Source organism: Stigmatopora argus, chromosome 2 (assembly GCF_051989625.1).
Source record: "Stigmatopora argus isolate UIUO_Sarg chromosome 2, RoL_Sarg_1.0, whole genome shotgun sequence".
NCBI lineage: Eukaryota > Metazoa > Chordata > Actinopteri > Syngnathiformes > Syngnathidae > Stigmatopora > Stigmatopora argus.
The window spans coordinates 18,516,148-18,540,325 of record NC_135388.1 but is presented as its reverse complement, the minus strand read 5'-3'; the positions used below and the strand labels follow the sequence as shown (position 1 = coordinate 18,540,325).

Genomic DNA, 24,178 nt, shown 5'->3' with positions numbered 1-24,178 from the left:
GAAATGAAGGCGGAGTTTTGACAACAAGTGTCACGGTTGGGGGGACAAAAACAAGTGAATGAAAATTTGAACCATTTTGTATTCTATAAGGCAGCATAAGGTTATGATTTTCAGCATACTGTTACTCATTAAACTATTATTATAATGACTTTGCAGTAGCAGATTTCATGTGTCTTTGAGGATTTTGATATTTTAGACAGATAATTTTTATGCTGATTATATAATTTGACCGATATGCGGGTTCTTGTTGTAGGGTTACTAGTTTAAACTTGCGTTTTTGTTGTCAATAATAAATCCTTGACATTAAAATAGCAACGAGTCCCTGTCAACAATACTAAAAAAAATCACTCCACTTGGGAAGAAAAAATATTTTTAGTTTTAGGTCTGACTTTTTTTAGCTAAATTTTGGATGTGTGATTCAATATATAAAATGTAATATAAAATATATATAAACCACACTACACTATAAAAATATTAGAAATGTGCCTTGTGAACAATATTCTCCAATGGGAAACAGTAAAAGTTGCATATTAATATAATATGACAGAAAATTTCACGAACAAGAATAGATTTGCTGACTCGTGGTCCTGTTCAAGTTAAAGGAAGAAAGAAAAAGTGTTCTCATTGTGTGGGACACCTTGTGACACGAAACGTTGACTTTGATCAGATATTTGTGACTATTAACTAGTCATGGGAGAAACACCTAAAGACCCAGTCGGCTTCATAGTGGAAATTCCTCTCCTCACATTCCTTTGGAGGTGAACACTTGTTTTTGACCCATCACATGCAAAGACCTCAATCAAGAGAGGCAGATGCTCAAATGTAAACGACACACATGGACCAATAGACAGCAGCTACCCAGTTACTGAACTAAGAGGATCTGGCTAGAACCATTTTGCAAAGTATGCTTTGTGCATATAAAAGGGCAAGATTTATTTTTTATTTGTTTTCAGGCTGCAAATAAGCTTTTAACCCTTTCAGGGAGAGTGGTCCCGACAAAGGATATCTATGCAAAGGTTGTCATTAACTTAAGCCTGTAATATATGTCCAGTCCATTTTAACTTTACTAACTGACGATAACTCTGAGTTAAAATGGATTGGATGCTATTCCCAGCAAGAGATTTATTATAAAAAATAATAATAATCCCAAAGAAAAATACACACATTTGAACTTGTCTTCACTCTTTTTCTTTGTTTCATTTAGTATAATTTTTTAAATGTATTTTATCTATAATTTTTTAGTCACCAGTCAGTTATTGCTGTTCTTTTTTTTTTTTATTTATCCTTTGATAAATTAATTTGATTCATATATGTATGTGTATATATAAACATATATTAATCAAATGTATATATCGCGCCCACAAAATATTGTCTCACAGGCTGCAATTGGCTGTCTGTATGAATGTAATAAAAAAAACCTGAGTAAAAAAGAAAATCCATTCGTGCATGAAAGGGTCAACAGTAGGCTCCAGAATATTTATTTACAACTTAGTCTATGCACAACACGTTATTGTTAATAATGTTTCCCCCTTTGAAATACACTTTTCAGCCCATAAGAAACATGCACACATACCACAAAAATCTTATAATGGTTTTTGAAACATCTCCAGCATGCTTTTATATGTATAAAAACAAAAGAAAAGATGCATTTTTTTTTTAAAGTGCACTTTTCATTGGCCACAGACACGTCAGAAAAGGAAAACAGAATGAGTGATGATCACTGATGCACCAGGCATGTGAGTGTTGCTTATATTTCAACAGTGTAACTGTCCTGAGATGTGAGCACGTAGTTTAATGAGCTATGTTTGAAGAATTCATCTCACACCGGAGCACTGTGCTCTACTGGCTCCTCCACACACACTGAGGCCTCTATGCTTGCCGACTAACTGTAACTGCTATTGTTCTTGAACAGAACCTCTCATTAGCGGATCTCATCATGCATAAGCCTCTCTTCCCCTCATAGGAAAAATGGGTTAACGATGTCTTTAGTACATCAGGGAAGAAGAGTGTTGATGTTATGACATCTCTCAACCCATTGACACTTTGGCTGCCATTGACATCCGGTCCATTTGGGCTGAATAGTCTAAATGGATTGGATCTCTTGTCTCGTTAATGGCAAGGAATGAGTGAAAAAGCACTCTTGAATAGAGAATGTATAATGTCAGTTGTGAATCTTAGTTGGATGGAATATATGACATTGATTTAACAGTGTAATGTAGTGTCTTTCTGATGCTGATGCTCAATATCACACTTTTGGCCTAATAACGATGATTAAAATAAGAATTATGTTGCAGCATTTAAAAAAGTGTCACAAAAACAAACTGCATCATAATGGTTTTCAGTCATACAGATTCCAATGCAGGAGGCCATTCAGAAAATAAAGGCATATAGTGGTTGACTAGCTTTATGTATTTTTAAACTCTCAATCACAATAAAGTTGCAATTTGAACACATGCAATGGATCAGAAAATAAATGATGTCAGTGAAGACAGAATGATACTCGTACAGCCAATTATGTATTTTCCCATAAATGTGATACCATCATAATAAGCGACTCAAAGTAGAGCGTGTCGTGGTCACTCTGTCACAATTTCTAAAGTTCAAACTAAATACAGTAACAATAAACTCGTTTTGAATATATAGTGCATGACGTGGATTAAATAATAGGCCTAAATTTCTGTATAATTTTTTCTTAATGTAAAATGTATTCGTTTCATTCATTTTCAACAGAATTGATCATTGTCAGGGTGGCAGGGTGCTGGAGCCTATCCCCCACTTCAGGCCAAATAATCACTGGCGGTGTAAGGCTTTGTTGGACAGTATATTCCACAACTTTAAACAGGCATGCAGTTCTTGGTCATATGACTCCATAGTGGGTGAACAAAGGGTGGTTAGTTCAAGTTCCTCATCAACACAGTTGACCGAAAGGCATAAGCCTTCCCTCTAGTTGAATACTAGCATGCAGTACTTTTCGATCACAAATCAAGGTAAAAAAAATAAAGTGTTGTATGTTACGTGTTTGCATGTTCCCCCCGGGCCTGCGTGGGTTTTCTCCGGGTACACCGGTTTCCTCCCACATTCCAAAAACAAGCATCGTAGGCAGGTTGAATACTCTAAAATGCCCCAAGGTATGAGTTGTCAGCGTGAATGGTTGTGTCTCCTCGTGCCCTGTGATTGGCTGCCCACCAAGGGCTCCAGCACCCCCCACAACCCTTGTTCAGAAAATGAATGAAAACGATTTATTCGACCAGGACCTAAAAATAAGTGTCTGTCATCAAATGAAAGTGATGTACTATGTATGTTGAACACAAATTAGAAAACATGTTATTATGACAGTTCTCTGTATTTATTGAGACTATAACAAATAAGTACATTGCATTAGTTGTCCTTGTTCTTTTTAAAAAGTGCAAATAACAATCATGATTTCTCTTCATTGCATTCTGTTTTCTTTTGGTCACAATATTTAAGGCATCAGGAAGACAGCTACAACAATGCTAGCGCTCATAATAAATCAAACTTAGGTTTTTTTTATGAATCATGTGCGCAACAAAATATCAGTTGACTAAAAAGTCATTGTATTAAAAAAACAGCATAAAAAAGATTTCATGAGGTCAGTGATAGACTAGCAGCAGCAAAGACAAAAAACTGGAATTACCATATTTTCTCACATTTAAGCCATATTTCTAACTAAAAAAATGATGACTGAATCACGGGTATGGCTTGTATGTGCAAAAAACTTGCTATATTATTTTTCACCAGTAGATGTCGCCAAAGTAACATTTACTATTTGTTGGTTATTTCCTGTTTTGCAGTGAGAAAACGACCATTACTGGATGACTGAACTCATGATATTGAGCCTAAAAATGTGCTTTTGCTCATACAGTATTTCAGAAATACCACGTGTTATGATTTTTCTTAAGATTTTCCCTTCAAAGTAACACATTTGTACTCCCTATTAAAACCATATACAGATGGGAAATTTGCAAATCAGGGGTAGCTTATGAGAATAAATTTAAAATTCAACAATTTTACGGCCATTTTAAGGGTGCAGTTTTTACACGGGGGCAGCTTATATGCAAGTAAATATGGTACTTAAAGCAACAATGAAGGCACCTTTAGAGCAAAAACTTTTCATTTGATTTCAATACAGCACATATAAACACACAAAATGAAATTGTTGATAATGTAACATAACTGGATGAAATTATGTTCATCAGGGTTTACACTCGAGTTGAAATTGAATGCTAGTCATGTTTAGGTTCGGCCATACTGCGTTTTACCCGTACCTTACTTGATGAATAAACAAGCCATTTTCACATAGAATTAACAAACTAAAATAGTCAAAGTTCACAAAAAATCTTTTTAAAAGTATAATAAAGTGTCTAAAACAATCAAGCATTATTACTGTGTTCATTTAAAAAAATCTTCCGGTTGAGAATGGATTGAAAAGTCAGGTCCTGCATCCAAAACGCTTTCTTCGCGTGGAGGAAAAAAAAGTCACATTAGTTACACAAAGCCAACGTCTTGCTTGACTTGAGGATCTGGTGCTCTCAGCCCAAAAATGTGAGTGACCCCATGACACTGAAGCCCAGCAGAATGAAGAGCACCTTGAGCAGCTGCTTCCCAGGAGAGTTGAGCTCATGTGGGAGAATCTCCAGGAAGGTGATGTAGATGAAGGTCCCCGCAGCCATGCCCTCCAGGATGGATTGGATGAGCGTGCCGGCCGCCAACTGGGCCTCAATCACGCTGATGCCAATGGCGATGCCCAGAGGGGTCATGACGGCGAACACGCCGATGTAAGCGGCCACCCACTTGGGGCGTATTGCACTCTGGATTAGCTTGACTGACAGGCTGAACACGATGATGGTCTTGTGGACTAAAATGGCGATGCAGATCTCCAACACCTGCGTGGACAATTATTCATTTAAACGGGTGATTTCTTCAACACTCTCGGTAATTCATTTTAATACTCCATGTGGCCCGAGGACAGAAGTTGATAAATTCCTCTGTCGTCACTGACTCTTCTTTTGTAACGTGACAAAACAGCACAAAGCAATTAATTACTCATGTCCTTCAGGTCTGAAAGGAATATAGCCTCTGTTTATCCATTCCTCAACATTTTTCCTGGCAGTCAAATTGCAGGCATTGAACCCACACATGTGGCAATATTGGTGCACCTAGTCATATGGGATCGGACACTCAACGCGTGTTACAACGTGCTCTGGGAAAAATTATCCTTACTACTAGGCACTAGCTAATTGCTATTTACAAATCACGTCCTGTCCGTGTGCTTTCGTAGATGCCGCAAAAATAATAATAAAAAACAGATTTCATTTTGGTTTGTTGACGGGGGAAATCAGTTTAAGGGCTATTACCGCATTTCACGCACTCTAAACCACACCTTTTCCAATTTGAAAGGTAAAAGGTTGTCTCATCTCGGAAACTCGGGTATCATAATAAATTCCCAGTTCTCCAGAAGAAAATATGACTTGAGGCGTTCACTGGCAAGTTTCAACTTGACAAGTGGGATTTACCATAATTACAACATCACACAAAGACAGCGTGATAAAGTAAGTATAATAATCGATGTCATACTGCAATGATTGACATGAATGCACTAATGGTGACTAAAACGCAGACCGAATTGTGGACAAACTGTGATCCCTGTTGCTACACTACTTGCAACAATATTACCACTGTTACTATAACATTGTGAGAACCCTTCTATAAACATTTACTCTTGCTTATGAGCCCGGAATGAAGGATAATATATAGCCAAGAGGTCCTGAGGGTCTTGTGATGGCCATACCTAAGTCTCATGACCACAAGATTCCTTTCTTGTCTTGCACTTGAGCAGAAACTGGAAAGTCCTTTTAAAATGTATATCTAATACTTTTCTGACATGGAGATAAAAGTCGTCTCTTTTTACCAGTTAGCATTTTTTGTGGTTTGTCGCATATAGCATATTGTATAAACACTACACCAACGAATGTATGAAAAAGCAAAAAAAACAGAATGCGGTAAAAAAAAATAGAATCTATATTGGGCTGTAACTATCAGCAGTTTGTAGAATTGATTATTCTATCAATAATTTGATATATTTTTCATTAAGACGGTTCTCAACAGTTAAGCCATTTTAAAACTCAAGCCCGTAAAACTTTAGATTGTGACAGACGTCAAAGTTGCACAATTTATCCTCAACTATTGTTATGCTTTTGAGTTTTCCTGTATTACTTTCATGCACGGTAAATTTAAATTTGGACTAAGAAACAAAGTTTGCCTGCTCGTACCGCGTTGTTTAGAATGGAGGTTGATTGACATAGGCAAAAATTGGTCATTATAGGCCTACATATGTCGTCAGTAATTGAGATTAAAATGGATGAGGGAATAAAATCACCTTTGTATGTTGATACCGACAATGGATTACTAAATGAGATATTTGCAAGTGTGTTTAAATGTTGGGAAAAATTGTTCAGAAAGTACTCCTCCTTCCCTCCGGTCATGGCAGTAAAAACAAAACTAGGGCACAGAACACAGTTATATTCTTCCTACCTCCCTGAAAATAATTATTTGTGCACCATCTGAATTGCAGGGCAATTCAAAAGTCTCACATTTAAAGAGTGTGCCTTTTCCTCGTATCACTTTTGCAATACGCATAGGTTGGAAACAACACATACTCCATGTTTATGACAACATTGCTAACGCTAGTGTGTCATTTGTTAGCCTCTGTCTTGTTTGCTTGGATTGCAACAATAAACGTAGCTCGATCGGCAGCTCAAAGGTTGCGCTCGTCAATATTTTTTTTAATCTTTGTTACAGGATCATTTTTTACCTCCAATCTCACATTTCTTTAATTGTTAAAAAAACTGTAAAAAATTAATTACTTTTGAAGATCTTCACAATGCAAACATTAGACAATGTTTTAAAGAACTGATAGATTATCAAGAGTCGCCGATTTTTCGATTATTTTTTGATTAATGGACAGCACCAGCGACCAGCATAGGTCGATTCTGTTTTCTTACCTTTGAGTCAGTGCTCTGCAGGCCAATAGCGAGCCCCTCAAAAACCGAGTGCAGCGACAGCGAGAGAAAGAGCATCAAGGAGCGAAAAGGCGAGTGGGCCTGAAAGTCAACGTGGACGTGGTGGCCGCTGCTTTCTAGATCTGAAGTCAAGGAGGTAACGTGCGTGTGGCCGTGGCCATTCCTGTTTTCCTGGACAAGGGGTTCCCGCTCGCCCAGAGTCCCATCCCTCTCACGACAGTTGAGGACAATCCTCTCCAAGATGAGGACAGTGAAGAAGCCTGCAGCCATGATGAACTCAGGGAGGGGGAAACTGGTCTACATATGTGACACAAACAATAACATTAGTTGGTCACAATGTTTTGTTGAGGCACAATTCTTGGTATCACCGACGTATTATTATTGCAGTTAATGGCTATGAAACCTCCTCATTAAAAAAGAAATTATATTTAAATGATTGTAATGCTACTGGATGCGGGAACAGAGTATGTTAAAGTTCACCTCTATCATGTTGGATTCCAGCACAGCATTGATGTCTTCCAGATAATCTGGAATGATATCGAGCAAACATGCTGCCAAAAAAACTCCACCGGCGAAGCAGCTGATCAGACTCAGAACTGTGCGATGGGTCTCTGAAAATGCAAGACAGAAATGTCATTTGCAAACTGAAATGTATCACACAAGCTTATTTGTTCATCCAATTTGATGAAAGAAATCTAACAAAAACTAATCATATTCCATTCTCACATAAAAATAGTTAATAAGTAAATATATTAGGGTTGCATCGATACCGTTATTTGGCATCCCCAATGGTGATTCCGATAGCATGTTGTGTATGTATATGTGTGTGTATATATATATGCAGATATGAATGATATACCTATATATATGTCACAGCGCTAATATTAATCACGTCATTTTAGTGCCACTGTTCTGTCGATTTGGGCTCCCTGTCAAAGTACTAAGCTCCCCACTGTTGACAGCAGCAAAACTGGAGCCCAGCCCTTATCTTGCAATATTAATAATATTCCTATTTGCTGTTTTTGTGCATAGATAATAGATTGTGAAGGCTCTATAAAATAACTACACTTTCAAAATTTTACACACTTACAGCAATGACGTTGGAGTCAAAAATGGAAGTTCATATCAGTGTTTTAAAAAGAATATTAATTAAAAAACTGGGCACACTCAAAACAGACATAATACTTTGTTATGACATACATTTTTTAAATTAAATAAAATTAATAAATAAATAAAACAATAAAATACAATTCCTAAAGACATTAGACTTGTTGGGGTCATGCGCATGCTCGGCAAAATGTAACGAGGACTTAAACCCAACAGAACACCCTACCAGTACTAGTATTGGTATCGGTGCAACACCAGCAAATATTTACTTCATCAATAAATACAAGGTCTGGAGAACTGATTCTTGTTGACCCCATCAAAAGTTCTAGAGAAGTAATACTTTCACTTCCACAATAGACTAGATCGACTTTTTGGACATGGTCACGATGAAAACCACCTTCGGTTTATATTATGAAGAAATAATAAATATGTACTATATGTTTCCATAAACTGCTTATCGACAATTAAGTCATAGTAATCCCATCGAAATACTCACGTTTTCATTTTCAAAATTGATAAAATCACTGGCCATTACTCTAACCACGTGACTCTTCACTTGGAAAACTTAACGAGAAAAACGTTATTTCTTTCCGCTATGCGTATACATGTTCATACTAAAGTAAAGGTGAGATTTAATAGAAATAAATCATTCCACTCACCTGTCCCGTTTGTATCTCGGAACCATTTGACTCTTGCGGGAATAAATCCGAAAAGAAGCGTTAGTAGCAACAAACCGACCAGAGCGCCTATTTTCACTTGAAGCAAATAATCCATCGTGTGTCAGAGGAAGGCTTGCTGCCTAACCGACCACGTATGAAGTTACTTGGGAGGCTACATAAAACTAATTTGGCAAAACAAACAGATGATAAACCATAGTGTCGTGTCGGAGAATCAATCGCCCCTCCTTCTACGGTAGAAGAAACAATGCTGGTGACCATGTAAACAGGCCGTGGACGCCTCGTGAGGGGTTGGCTTTTGTGCTAGTATGCGTTCACACCTCCGCCATCTTGGATGTGGCTTCCGTTGCAAACTTCCTTCAGAGCCATTTTAAACTAGTACATCTATAAATGTAGAAAAGGGAGTGGAATGTCAGTATGATGTTTTACATAAATATACTGAGTAATTAATTATAAAAATGATGTCACACTCAGGATTAATTAAAAAACATTCAAAATAAATTAATATGAAAAACGGAGGTTGAAAAAAAATATCTAAAAACAACCCCAGAAAATAAATTATTTTGGAAAAACAGAGTTTTAAAAAAATCCCTCAAAACTAAAAAAAAAAAGAAATTCAAAAATGGTCAGGGCTTTTAATTTCCCCCCTAAATGAATGCAATATGCTTCCATACAGAATTGCCGGAAATAAAACTTCCATAAAACAAGTGGGCTTTCCCTGGTGCATAGTTTTGGATGGGGTAACTAAAAAAAGAATGAATTTGAAAACTTGTTTTGTATATGTAAAATTACACGAGTGCAAAGCAATACATAATATACAATAATTAAAAATAAATACATAAAAATAATGCAATACACAATAACATGGACAATCATGGTTTGTGTTAAATGATATTTTTTTGCACAATTTATAATGGGTGTAAAATAAGAATCCACTAGACTAGAGAGTAAACTTCCACTATATTTCATTTTTTACAGGCTTTGCATGAGTCATGTGACAGTGATGACGTTTAATTCACGCACCGGACATGCTGCTCCCAGGCGCATCAGACGGTAGACATCACCTTTAAAAGACTAGAGTCTTGCTTTCTGTAACCCAACATGGACGGCCGTGGTTGCCTAACTGCCATTTTGCTTCGGAGCAAATCCATAAACATATACGCTAGTCAACTTTGAAAGTTATATAATCTATTTTAAACCTTTTTCAAAATGATTGTTTTGTCATACACTCAAGGGTCAGTAAAATTAAACGTGGCATTTTAAAGCCATCTGGAGCTGTTTTCTGATCCAAAATGGCTGCCAATCGCCTTCGCCGCCGACACCATGTATTGATATCTAACATTTTATGTCATATCCATGTGTAGAGCGCTGATGTGTTACAAGATTTCTTACTGTAACAATTTTGTCTTAAGTTTTCAATGCAGTAGCGTAAAGGTAATAAAAGGGGGGGTTACTGGACGCCGTGTAAAAAAAATAGTGGAAGCGACCACAAGTATTTCTCATGGCGGTAAGGTTTCACACGTGTATATATATAAATATATATATTTTTTGCACTGACTCTAGTACGTATTGTAGCGTCGGTTGGCCACGTTTGAGACCAGAGAGTGAAATGTCGCTCCGTTTACATGGAGCACCTTCTCTTTTTTTTTCTTTTTTTGCCCCTAAATAATATTCCACAATTCTACAATACTATTGCATAATCATTCAGGTGTCTTTCTTATTTTTATGGGAAGCAAATGTTTTTTACGGATAAACTTAAAGATATGATAGTGTGTTGTATACAACATTGTAAAGTCGTAAATACTTTCAAAACAAATTTGCAATAAATGAAGAATCAAAAGTATTTGATTTTAAATCATTCATTCACAGGAAATTGTAATTATAACAGCTTTGGCTAATTTCCCCCTCTTTTTTTTGCAGCCCAAAGGAAAAGTTGGTACAAAGGGCAAAAAGCAGATTTTGGAGGAGAATGAGGCAACCCTCAAGTTCTACACAAGAGTCATTCTGGGAGCCAATGTAAGCACAAATCCTGCATTAGTTTTTCCCCGAAAAGCTATTTTCACAAAAATGTCACCCGGATTTAAATGGCAAGACAATATTCAGCCTTTGCGTAACGTCAATTGCTAACTTTTGTCACTGATTTTGCGCAGGCCATCTATGTTGCTGTAAACTTTTTGATCTTTTACAATTCATCTTCATTTTGGACATGGGTGAGTATTGCAGTCATAATCTGCTTTTGTGGGCAAACTATTCTCTCAAAATTTTGTTTTCTCGTCCCTTTTTAGCTGTTGTTTGCATTTGCGCTAGCTGTGTATGTTGGGAGTTACCGCTCCATGTCCACAATGGCCAAACCAGTGTTTGCTGACGATGGTAGTCTCCTTGATGGAGGAATAGACTTAAACATGGAGCAGGGAATGGCAGAGTGAGTCATCATACAACATTAATAATCAGGTTTTATTTGACTACTGTAGTATGACTTTTCAAAATATTTTTTTTGCCTCCAGACACCTTAAGGACATCATCCTACTCACAGTGTTTGTGCAAGTGCTCAGCTGCATCTCCTCATATTTTTGGTATCTCTGGTTGCTGGTAAGCGATGAATACTAAAATGTATTTATCAATAATTTGCTTAACCTCCTTATAGTTTCTGATTCCGCTTTAGTGTCATCCTAGTTTTTGTCGACCTTGCAGGAGTCCTCAATCGCTCACAAAATCATTTTTCCATTGTTATTGCCCACCCGTTTCACCTCTTATCTATTTCGCCGCTCACTATTCATTAAATCCGGTTACCGATCGCTTTGTCTCTTGCCGGTGCAATATTTTGGTGTCAGCTGAGAAAAACTGGAGAGAGAAAAAATTACCCCAATTTTTAGTCACAAATTATGGGTGCGCGTTATACACGGGTGCATGTTATACTCGAACACATACGGTAGTAGCTATTCACGACCTGCTCCCATTTTACAGTCTTTACAGTATACAGTGGTACCTCGAGATACGAGCTTAGTTCGTTCCGGGACTGAGCTCGTATATGGATTTACTCGTAACTCAAATGAACGTTTCCCATAGGAATGAGCTAAAAACAAATTAATTCGTTCCAACCATCTGAAAAAAACACCAAAAACAGGATATTGGATTGGAAAAACATTATTTGTTCTAATTTGCCATCTATTAACAAAGTAACAAATAACTAGTGGTTTAATAGTACTGAAATGTGTTTAATAGTACTAAAATTAGACCTGAAAAAAACACCAAAAACAGGATATTGGATTGGAAAAACATTTTTATTATTTTTGCACGGCAACACGCTCGTAACATAACATAAACAAATTTCAATGAACTTGGATTATGATGCAGACACTCACAAATAAGTTTAATCTAACTTTACACTAAACTTAATTCTACTCTTGTTTTAAATTTTGATACCTTTCTTCTGCCGGGTTTGCTCTATTTTCCCCGCCTCCACCCTGACTTTCAGATGCAACCTATTGAGGGTTGTTTGCATTTGTCTTCCCTTCAAAATATTCCCAAAATGATGCACACAAATGTCCTCACAATAGGATAACGCACGACCACTTGCCAACCAGAAGTAGTATATACTCCTTGTATTAGCGATCGCTCCGCCAGTCACACTGACTAACGGGAAAAAAAACACAGAAAAAATGCAAGGCTCTGCCCAGTGCTCGTAGAGACATTACATGAGGGAGTTGCGACCAGAAAGACAGTGCCCATGATGTTCTTATGAGCAGCCTCTCGCATCCGCTGGATGCTCGTATATCAAAATTTGTCTCGTATCTCAAGATAACTATTTGCCCAAACATTTACTCGTATCTCAAATTGCTCGTATGTCGGGGCACTCGTATATCGAGGTGACTGTAACTGCTTTTTCTCTTTTTAAATCCAGACTCCAAACATATCCGATTCAATGATCATATCGAACATGATCCTCTCTTGTTTTTTTTGTATTGCTTCTCCTTTTTATCTTGCTTTTGCTTTTAATCTGTGCTTTGTTGACTGTTATTTTATATCTGTAAATTCGGTTGTAAAGTGTTCTCAAGTGTCCCGAAGGCTCCTTTGATATAAAATGTATGTATCTATTCCCAGGCGCCAGCACGTGCCGCTCACCTGCTGTGGGTGAACATTCTCGGCCCCTGGTTTTGCGCAGAGAGCCCTTCAGCACCAGAGGAAGTGAACGAGAAAAAGCAGAGGCGACAAGAGCGTCGACAGATGAAGAGATTCTGATTCTGCAGAGCAAACGAAGCCGTTTTTTTTATACGCACAGGATCAATGATATCATCCTAAATTATTACCTAGAATGCGTTTTGTTTGTCAATTCAATGCAAATCTGACTAGATTTGCTGTTATTTCCATGTTTGTTTTTCTTCCTGCACTTAATCCAAGTTCGCGTCCTAAATGACAATTGCTTTGAACTCGTGTAAAATTGTCGGTCTCTTGTGAATTTTAATTAAATGCTGCAAGTCATGGGATGTTTTGGTCTATAGTTTTTTTCTTTTAATCATGTCATACTGCTCAACAATGTTGATTGTTTGTGAGTTACAAAGAGTTTATAAAAATCATAGTTTTATGTGATTTTTCCTACGATTTCATGGTGAAACAGTGAGATAGTGTTTTTAATGTCGGGCTCTTACGTTTATTAGATGAAACAGGAGTAAATAAAAAATATATAACGTAGTTCAAGACAAAATGAACATTGTCGACGTGAGATAATCGCAATTTGTCTGTTGTCTCACGCAAAATTATGTAACGAATTAGCAATGTCCTGAGATTTCAATTTTCGTCGGCAGTAGATGACTACAGCGACGACAATTGGGACAACGACCATGGTGGTAACAGTGGTTGTGATAGTGACCATTGCACTGGTTGTCAGCATCTGTGGATTAGGACAATTCGGATCTTGGAGCAATGGACAGCTGAGGGCGAGGACACAGTGTTTGGTAGCCACTATGCTTTCGACCGTGCAGCGATAGCTTCCACACTCCTCGAGGGTGACGTTGGTCAAGTGTAAGGTGCTCCCAGTTGGGCCCACAATGCCTTGATTAGACAAGACCTGCTTTTCGTTGGTCTTGCTCCAGATGTATTTCAAACCTTCAATGCTGGGCTGTGGCGATCTACACTCGAGCCTCATGTCACGGTCTTCTTCGTACACACTGCACAGAGGATTACTGGGTGGCTCAATCACCACCAGGTTGACGTTGTCTTGGCCCATTTCTGGTAAAATCTTCACAAAACAGTGATAAATATATGTATCCGAGAGACGAACATCTTTGATGTTGATGGATGCGTCGCCCTTTTGGGGTTCTGCCGATGTGAAGCGGACCCTCCTCTCCAACGGCTTGTACATATCAGTATACAATTGGCCGTCAGTGAGCCAAATGATGGGCTGCTCTTCTCCGTCCCCAGACACGATCGTCCACAAGACCTCGTAGGCCTGCTGAGATTTCACGGTGCCAGAGAATGTACAGGTCAGATGGGCAACGGACCCCCTGGCGGCGTAGTAAGGGCTCCTTCCCATGCTGATTTTCAGTGGACATGCTGGAGAAATGCTGCAAAGCACTCCCAGGAGGACAAAAGGCCAAAGGAGGCGGCGCATCGTTGTCGTGTAAATCCTGGCCAGAATAAACAAGAGTACACTGAGCCCAGTAACGGTAAATTTTGCCTTATTAAAGGAGTAAATCAATGAGTAATTCATACACCAGCAAATAAAAGCATAGGCTTAACATTAGCATTTAAAAAAATGTCAATGTGTACAAAACAGGAATAATGGATAGCACAAGAACAATGACATTAAATGTGTATTTTGCATTATTGCAAGTGTAAAAGTCATCAGTCACCAATGTTTAAAGTACTATCAAATGAAAAAAAAGAACAAGATTTCAGAATTTATTTTTTTCATTTCATGTGTAAAACAAAGGACAGCAAACTTATATACAAATACACAACACCACTATATTGTAGTTGAATAAAAAAAGTTCCTTACCTGCTTAACTCTATGCACACTGAGTAAAAGTGGTCTATTTCCTTGGCATTTGTTGAATAAATAATAAACGTATGGAAAAAAAAACTGAGTTTTTATAGGGATGAGGACATAAAGTGTCATATGTCAAAAGATGATGCCTTTGATAAACACTAAAGACTTTCTTTATCTTACTGATGACATCACAGTTAAAAAAAATGAATGAAATTGGATCAAATGACTTGCTGATGGCATCACGCTCTTTTAAAAACTGCAAAATTACAGCAGTTTGTTGTTGTTTCGTTCTTTATTCTGTGTTTAGTTGAAAGTTCCGATTTGATGGAGACATTTCCTGTGCTTTGATGACACTAAAGTGGAGATGTTTTGCCCTAATGACTAACACAACACTTAATTAGTTACACTAACTGGTTACATTACACAGGGAGGTAGGAATTTTCAGATTTTCACTTGGAGTGTACTTTTGTTGAATGCAAGATTTGACACATTCATTTCTATGTTTTCAGTTATTTTGCAAGTGCAATACATTTCTGTTATTATCCAAGCTCTACAGTAAATACTATACATCGTGGGTGCTAAAATGTTTTTTCATGAAAGATCTACTTTTCAAGGAGTTATGCATGCTGATTTACCTGATGTCAACATGAGCCAAGATAGTCTAGGCAGGTAGTAATCCTGCTTGGACGCACGATGGCGATGTTTCCCAGCTCAAGTTCCACATAACATTTTTTACTACATCATTCAATCTGTTGATCACATCATATTGTCATGCGACCTACCAATAAATAGTACGTCGTCGATCGACGTATTAAGCAACGTAATACATTGTATCAAAGTGTCATTTCTTCAGTGTTATTAAATTGAATGCTTTTATTGTCATTATACAAGTATATTCATTCATTTTCTGAACTGCTTATCCTCATTAGGGTCGCAGGGGGTGCTGGAGCATATCGATCGCAGGGCACAAGGAGACAGACAACCATGCACACTCACACCCATACCAATGGGCAATTTAAAGTGTCCAATCAGCCAACCATGAATGAATGTTTTTTGGAATGTGGGAGGAAACCGGAGTACCCGGATGACACCCATGCAGGCCTGGGGAGAACATGGAAACTCCACACAGGTGGATTTGAACCCAGAACCCCAGAGCTGTGAGGCCAACGTGCTAGCCACTCAACCGCCGCCCCCCCTATATACTGGTAAAATGAGAGGTAAATAGAGGTATCTTTTTATAAACAAAGTGTCTCTATGATTGTGCTCTTAATGTAAAATGAGAGAGTTGGCTAGTGCAACTTGTCGGTCCGTCCGCCATATAATTACAGATTTCTCATGTAATTACATATGTAAGTCGCATAACTCGACAAACTACTACCTACTGATGCATTTCTTCCATTGGTTGCAAAGTCAATCAGCGGAAGAAAATAAAAATACCAACAAGCAACCCAATTGGAGTTAATTCATTTCATGCAGTCACTCCAACGGGTTACTTTTAGCTATGGTTATTCTTCTCCGGAAACATCAGTAAACCTTTCCAGAATGACTGCTTTTGCTTCGGCTCTGTCCTGCCCTGAGGCCCTATGCTGTCTCTATTATAGGGTCGTAAACAAAGTCACCAAAATGAGAGCAGTACGGCATCCACTTGTCAGGGCCAATTCCACATGTGGCCTTTGAGAGGGAACAGGTTTCAGGGTAATTTAGCACTGGGGCTGCTCACACACATTTTCCCCAACTGCATCTGAAATCAACATATACAGTAGTTTTCATCGGAAGATATCTAACATTGAGTCTTATTTAATATTCCAACCCAGGATGTCCAAGCCACATTAAAAGATCTTTGCTTTCATTGGATTGTCCAAAATGAAGGCCTTACTTGGTTTATAGTATCACCATAAAGTGGAGTATTGGTGAGTTTAGCAGAATAATTCACTCATTTTCTGTGCCTCACAAGGCTCCTTGTATGGTATGGAAAAGAATGATGCGTGTGTGTATATACACATATATATATATATATATATATATATATATATATATATATATATATATATATATATATACATATATATGTATATATATGTATGTATATATATATATATATATATATATATCAGTGGCGGGCCGTCAGGGCCTTCAAGGCCTTCTTTGCTGGCCTAAGAAATATCTGAATCATATTATATTTTGTCCATCAATACGTTCTATTATTCCAAATTGTCTGTTAGCTTCCTTTCATTGCTTTTCCCCCTGGTTGCACTGCTTCCAGATGTGTTTTCATATTGAAGCATTTAACCAATCACATTTCAGCCATTATTTGTTGCCAGATCAGATCTGCCTCAAAGCCTTCACAATCAGTTCTGCGGGCTCTGCTGCATTAAACTAGACTGTTGCTTTTAACCAATCAGATTTCGAGTTGGCAACCCCACAATGCTTTTTCATACGCATTAGCATTTTGCTGGCTGGGATATGCCATTGCTTTCAGCAACTATGATTGGCTAGTAGGCGGGCCGCAGACAGAGATCGCAAACTCCACCCACAATGGCCGACAGTGGCAAAAACAAATGGATTCTGTTGCAGATTTCTCTCACAAAGCTATTTTCCAGACAGACTTTTCCAGAAAAAAATGGACATCATTCATTAAGAAAGGGCGGTCAACTCCGAAGCTAGCAAGCCTGTTACAGCCGGGAAAATGGTGTGTGCGCGCCACTTTCAGTATGCTAACTTAGCTGCACCATCAAATATATTGTTGTGTTGATTTAAAGCCATTTTCAAAACGGACTATGCCGGAAATATGACAGGACAGGCTCGACTTTTATCATTAGCTTCGATGGCGATAGGAAAGTAGGAAGAAAGGAGGATGGATATTGTGTACAGTTAAAAAGAATTTTTGGTGAGCATAATATGGCTTTATTCCTAAATAATATTTCAATTGTGGGCCCAGTTCTGATATTTGAAAAGCTCCAGTGTTTGTATTTAATCACAAAATGCTGCTAGGAAGTGGATTTTACCCCATTTTACCCCAGTTTAATTTTTGGCGTTTCGCCATTGACGTCCATCGCTGTCTTTTCCCGAGAAAAATAACCCCCCTGGCCTGGTTGTAATGTCTCAAAAGCTCCAGTATTTGTATTCAATCAATAAATGATGCTAGGAAGTGGATTTTACCTAATTTTAGTGCATTTTTGTCATTTCACGTATGGACGTATTGACGTTCATCGCTGTCTTTTTACCAGGGAAATGATACTCCGGGCCCGGTTCTGATTTCTAAAAAGCTCCAGTATTTGTATTTAATCAATAAATGCTGTTTCCGACTGGATTTTACCCTATTCTCGGGCAAAGTTTGCCTGTACGCCATTGACGTTCATCGCTGTCTTTTCCCGGGAAAATCACCCCCCGGCCTGGTTTTAATGTCTGAAAAGCTCCAGTATTTGTATTTAATCATGAAATGCTGCTAGGAAGTGGATTTTACCCCATTTTTGTGCATTAATTTATTGATTATTTTTTGTGTCGCAGCTGTAGCTGCAGTAGCGGTTTTATAGCCAGAAAATAGTTTTTGAGGGTTGGATTGATACGTTGAAGGCGCTACCAGAAAATGCACCGACCGCCGCCACTGCTACTACTACTACTACTACTATTACTACTACTACTACTACTACTACTACTACTACTATTACTACTACTACTACTACTACTACTCCTACTACTACTACTACTATTACTACTACTACTACTACTACTACTACTGCTACTACTATTACTACTACTACTACTACTGCTACTACTATTACTACTACTACTACTATTACTACTACTACTACTACTACTACTACTACTACTACCACCACTAACCCAACACTACCACTATTACTACTACCACTACCACCACCACTACTAATAGTGCAGCATTTTATGTAAACAAATTTTAAAATAGGCCATTCATTGAAGGTATGACAAATAATCCGGTGCGCCTTGTAGTGCAGAAAATACGGCACACGTCTTAGATTTGTTATGACTCTTAATTTTAACTCTTCTGCAGATACCCTTCCAATGGTTACCTTAAGTAAAACCTTCAGTAAAACATCCACACAATTTTCCGCTCTTTAACTCACTTTCCATTTTGGGCTGTTGGACATCATCCTGGGATAATTTACAGCATGAGAGAGTCCTTCTTGGCTGCCGCTTAAATTTGGAGCGAAGAGCAAAGGAAGAGCGTCTTGTGTGCCGTGGATGGCAGTAAAAAGGGGTTTGTCCTGACAAGATGAAATAAGGGAGTTGAGCATGCATGCCATTTACAAGGCTTGCCGCAGATTCTTTGCATGCAACTTCCTAAAAATGGCCTCCAGTGTTTTAGTCGATTCAGGAGGAAGAAAACAAAAACTAGATGACTTTCGGAGGTTTGATTTACTTTTGACTGACAAGGTCAACAAATTGAAATATATATTCCATTATTGTGCTTGTGGCTTTGCTTGGTGTTAGTTGTTTGGTGTAAAGTAAAATTAAGTCAAACTCTTGTAAATTGAACTTTAAAGTAAGCGACCTTCACATTTGAGATCCCTTTAGACCTGGCTCACCAGACATAACAGGAAATTGGGGGACATTTGGGCACGACTGGAGCCTTTGACCTTTGAACTGCGGTGATCCTGGTCTTTGAAGTCAGGGGAGGGAATCACAAGCAATTACAAGCTCCGCAGAGTGTTCTCCCTTCAACATTTCGCCCCCACTAAGTAAACAGAATCAGAGCTGAGAGTATGTTTGGCAAATGTGTGGGTGTTGGCTCCTTCAGGTTCATCAAGGCCTACTCCATTTAACCTTGTTTTGACGCTGGAACACACTGACCTAAAAGTTGTTCGCGGTATAATCAGTGCAAATCTTAATATAAAAATGCTCTTTAAAAAGCAGGAAAAAACAAGTGTAGCAACATGACAGTTTACATCTCAGTTTAGTGTCATAATCTTGCTTCTGACTCGAAAATATTTCCTTGGCCTAGCATCACAGGGTCTGAATTTGCAAGATGGGCATCTGGCTCATATCCTTATAAGGAAGACATGAACAACTAATGCTACATTGGTTTGTGTAGGTCATTTTAAATCAATAAAAGTCATTCATATGAAAAATACCAGCGCTGATGATACAGTACGATAAAGTACCACATGACTAAGGTCAATGATTTCAGTAAACTGAGACCCTTCGACTACAAACTAACACACGAAATAGATGAGCTTTTCAAGATGTTGGAATGCTGACATCCGCCAGTGTGAGTGACTGATGTTAAGTTGCCATAGCAACTCAGTGACAACAGATCAGCCTCCTGACTGTTAATGATTTGGTGCTCCTTGTATGTTCGCATTTTACTCAAAAATTAAAATTAAAATAAAGGTCACCCATCAGCGAGTGCGGCCATTTATCGTGGCGGTGGCGCCCATGTCCCCGTGAATGCGGCCTGCCCAGAGATCAGTGAGCGGGACTGGCTCCATCACACTGGGTTCCCTTCCTCTTCCTTTGTTTTTATCCTGTTTCCTTCCTGGTTTTCTCCGATACCATTCCCCCACGTGGAAGTCAAAACAAAAAACAATAATGTGAAAGTAAACATACCGCATAGCCACGTATGATGACCTTTAAGCTTTGGACTGGGTGGCTCTGTTTCGAGGGTTAGTGAATAATTGATGTTGTCTAATGTTACCCCTTCAATGCACACATTTTGGCAAACCTTAATTAGGTTTAGTTGTTCTAAACCTTTGCAGAGAGCAGACTGGCATAAGTCCAGAAGACTAGCAAAGCATTATCTACATGTTTTCCTAAGAGAGCCTTAGAGTCTTTCCAGTCAGGCCATAAGAGGCTTGAAGTACTTGTGTGAGCATGTTTATGTACGCATGTGTGTGTAGGTCAACTGCCGCCTTGGTGGAGCAACGCAGTCTGCCATGTCTCTGGTCTTAAGGAGGGCCATTAGGCGAGTGATGAAGGTGATGACATGCTGTTCCTGAGGCCCCAGACTCCTCACTTGCGCTGCTGCCGCTGGGGAGCCTTCAGGTCTACCCCCCAACAGACATGGAGACGCGCGGACGGCGTTTATTTTGGGAGGCGGTTTGCCGCTGGACACGCTGTCTACTCTCCCACTAGTTTCTAAAAACCCCACCCGTCTCTTCCCACACACCCCAAAAAAACACACAAACACACCTTATCACTACGATGCACGCAACAATGTTTTTGTTGGACGACGAAATGACAAAGCTTCACAAATGTTGACATGAAACACGCAAATCAGCCACAACATACGGAGAAGTAACTTGGTAAAATATACTACCAAAAGTACTTCACACTCTTTATTACTATTTGGCCGTGCGAAATGTCCAGACCATTTTGACTCGGCGGATTGGCAACTGATTATTCGCCATCTGCCTCTCCCAATCCAAATGGACTGGACCTTTAGAATTGTCAGTAGCACTGAAACATGACAATTCAAAGCCATCCTTCCCAGTTTTAATGAATTGGACGTCCATCATTGCCAATGCCAGGCAATGTGTTCAATACTTGGAAATTTTGTTGTTTGTGGTTATTGGGGCCATGACACAGTATATTTTTGTTATTATTTTTTGTGTTATTCATTCACAAATTTTTTCACACGAAGGTCGGGGGTGGGGTGGGGTGCTGGAGACTATCCCGGCTGACTTCGGGCCAGAGGCGGGGGACACCCTGAGTTGGTGGCCAGCCAATCCCAGGCTACAAGGAGACAAACAACCATTCACGCTCCCACTCATGCCTAGGGGCAATTTAGAGTGTCCAATCAGCCTACCATGCATATCTTTGGATTGTGGTAGGAAACCGTAGTACCCGGAGAAAACCCACGCAGGCCTGAGGAGAACATGCAAACTCCACCCAGGTGGACCGACCTGGATTTGAACAAAGGTCTCCCGCTGTGAGCTCGACGTGCTAACCACTCAACCAACGGCCTGCCCGCTAGATAGGTGTGTAAATGCAAATATAAATGAAATACACAAAATGTATAGTTTAAAGCAATATAGTAGTACATATAAAGTGAAGTGTACTCTGTCAGCCAGCTCTTCTTTACCACTGTCTACCCCTGCGTATGATTAAGTTACAGAAGGAAACCCATTTTGGACGGGTGCCCAGTAAAGCCCACTACTCCCCACGCCTGCTCCTTCAATGATACGGTCTTTCAGTCAGTGCAACATGACTCCACCGTCTTCACACGGAGTTGAAGTCTGCTGGCGACAGGCCACTCACACTAGCCCGCATGCCACTATACGATCCGCCAAAGCTGTTGACCAGTAATATTAAGAGTGTTTCCTTCAGCTAAAAATAAACAATGAGTTAAAGGCACATCAATCAATCAGTTATGGTGACCCCAAGAGGGACGACTAGCCTGATGCTACTGATGATCCCAGGCATAGGTCATATGCCTAAATTTGACTGGCAATATTTAAAATAATAGGGCTTTCAAAACAATGCCTCATGCACTGTAAATGTAAATACAAGTTTCCTTTTTGCTGATAAAAATGTTAATGAAATCAGCCTTCAATACTCAGGAAACCCACAAAAAATATATATAAGTATTTCCTGCAGGATGTAAATTGTATCATCATTTTTTATTTAAAACAAAAGTAAAAATTTAGCACATTTTTTATTTCATTCATTTTTAGTCATTATTAAATCCCATTTTTTTCTTTTAGCTATATACGTATATAGATTCTTTGTTAATTTTCAAAAGATAACGAATAATACTTTGGCTTAAAATCGTAGCTGTGCATTATTTTCCTCTACATTTATACATAAGACACTGCTGAATTGTAATATGAATTATTTCTAAGTATTTGGAAGTACATCTCAATGTAAAAAGTTTAAGAACTCCCATTAACAACTGTGAAAAAAAATTCAAGATTAAAAAAAAATGCATAAGCACCTAACATAATATACATACAACACTACCATCATTTCAGTAGGTGAGTTGCTTTAGTACATCTTTCTATACTGTAAGCTGTCTTCTTTATTTTTGCTCACCTAATTGCAATAGATATGGCCATATTTTAGTAACACTTTCTCTGTTCAGTTTCTGTTGAAAGGGTCCCTGCCATTTCCCATTGAAGCAAAGCAGGATCTTAAGACTTTTTAAGAGTTGAGAAACTTGAAACCGTTTGCACCACCAATCAGTGTGTCTCCACGCCGCCAAAGTGTCTAGACTGGCCCATGATGCCGGGACTCATCCAAAGCTGCACATCTTTCTCTACGAACCCAAAGAGAGAGAGAGAGAGAGAGAGAGAGAGCGGGAGAGAGAGAGGAAGAGAGAGGGAGAGAGAGAAAGAGAGAGAGAGGGAGAGAGAGAGAGAGAGAATAAGAGAGAGAGAGGGAGCGAAGTGGAGAGCTAAAGAGAAAGAGAGCGAGAGAGAGAGAGAGAGAGGGAGCGAAGTGGAGAGCTAGAGAAAAAGAGAAAGAGAGCAAGAGAGAGAGAATAAGAGAGAACGAGAGAGAGGGAGAGAGAGAATAAGAGAGAAAGAGAGCGAGAGAGAGGCAGAGAGCTTGAGAAAGACAGAAAGATAGAGCGAGAGAAAGAGAATAAGAGAAAAAAAGAGAGAGCAAGAAAAAGAGAAACAGAGAGAAAGAGGGAGACAGAGAGAAAGAAAGAGAAAGGTGGCGAGCTAGAGAAAGAGAAAGAGAGAGAGAGCAACAGAGAGAGAGAGAGAATAACACAGAAAGACAGAGAGGGAGAGAGAATAAGAGAGAAAGGGGAGAGAGAATAAGAGAAAGAGAGAGGGAGAGAGAAAATATGAGAAAGAGGGAGAGAGAAAATATGAGAAAGAGGGAGAGAAAATATGAGAAAGAGGGAGAGAGGTGGAGAGCTAGAGAAAGACAGAAAGAGAGAGCAAGAGAGAGAATAAGAGAAAGAGAGAGAGTAAGAGAGAAAGAGGGAGAGAAAAAGAGAGAGAGAGAAAGACAGAGAGAGAGAGAGAGAGAGAGAGAGAGAGAGAGAGAGAGAGAGAGAGAGAGAGAGAAAGGTAGAGAATGAGAGTAAGAGAGAAAGAGAGGTTGAGAGCTAAAGAAAGTGAGAAAGAGAGAGCAAGAGAGACAGCGAGAGAGAGAGAGAGAGAGAGAGAGAGAGAGAGAGAGAGAGAGTTGGTCCAAGATATTTCAAAATAAAAGCTACAGGGAGATCATGTAAAAGGAAGCTCACAAATGACTTAACACTATGAACTGTGTCCCCGGTCTCGACATTATGACCTTTCCACATACCTCTGCACAATGCAATGGTTTATTAAAATTTACAGCATCCATCATCACAAAATAAATGTAAGTTCACTAGCGGTCACAGAGCATATTATTTATACTCTTTTGACTGATACTTTTTTCTTGACATGCAAACG

At 38.9% G+C, this 24,178-nt stretch overlaps 2 protein-coding genes across 3 annotated transcripts; one reads left to right on the top strand and one right to left on the bottom strand.

Moving 5' to 3' along the window:
* Nucleotides 1-3,324: 3,324 nt before the first annotated feature.
* On the bottom strand, nucleotides 3,325-9,183 carry slc39a1 (solute carrier family 39 member 1). Its single transcript, XM_077594988.1, has 4 exons — nucleotides 8,807-9,183; nucleotides 7,521-7,651; nucleotides 7,023-7,337; nucleotides 3,325-4,904 (listed from the first exon to the last, which is right to left on the bottom strand). The coding sequence occupies exons 1-4, from the start codon at nucleotides 8,919-8,921 to the stop codon at nucleotides 4,551-4,553; spliced, it is 915 nt and encodes a 304-aa protein (XP_077451114.1). The 5' UTR covers nucleotides 8,922-9,183; the 3' UTR covers nucleotides 3,325-4,550.
* Nucleotides 9,184-10,163: 980 nt separating this feature from the next.
* On the top strand, nucleotides 10,164-13,308 carry tmem208 (transmembrane protein 208). Of its 2 annotated transcripts, none has more exons than XM_077595110.1 (6): nucleotides 10,164-10,331; nucleotides 10,745-10,840; nucleotides 10,975-11,034; nucleotides 11,110-11,246; nucleotides 11,329-11,413; nucleotides 12,926-13,308. In XM_077595110.1, the coding sequence occupies exons 1-6, from the start codon at nucleotides 10,326-10,328 to the stop codon at nucleotides 13,061-13,063; spliced, it is 522 nt and encodes a 173-aa protein (XP_077451236.1). In that variant the 5' UTR covers nucleotides 10,164-10,325; the 3' UTR covers nucleotides 13,064-13,308. The 2 variants fall into 2 exon arrangements, with proteins under 2 accessions (XP_077451236.1, XP_077451237.1); XM_077595111.1 differs by lacking the exon at nucleotides 10,164-10,331 and adding an exon at nucleotides 10,390-10,532.
* Nucleotides 13,309-24,178: the final 10,870 nt, after the last annotated feature.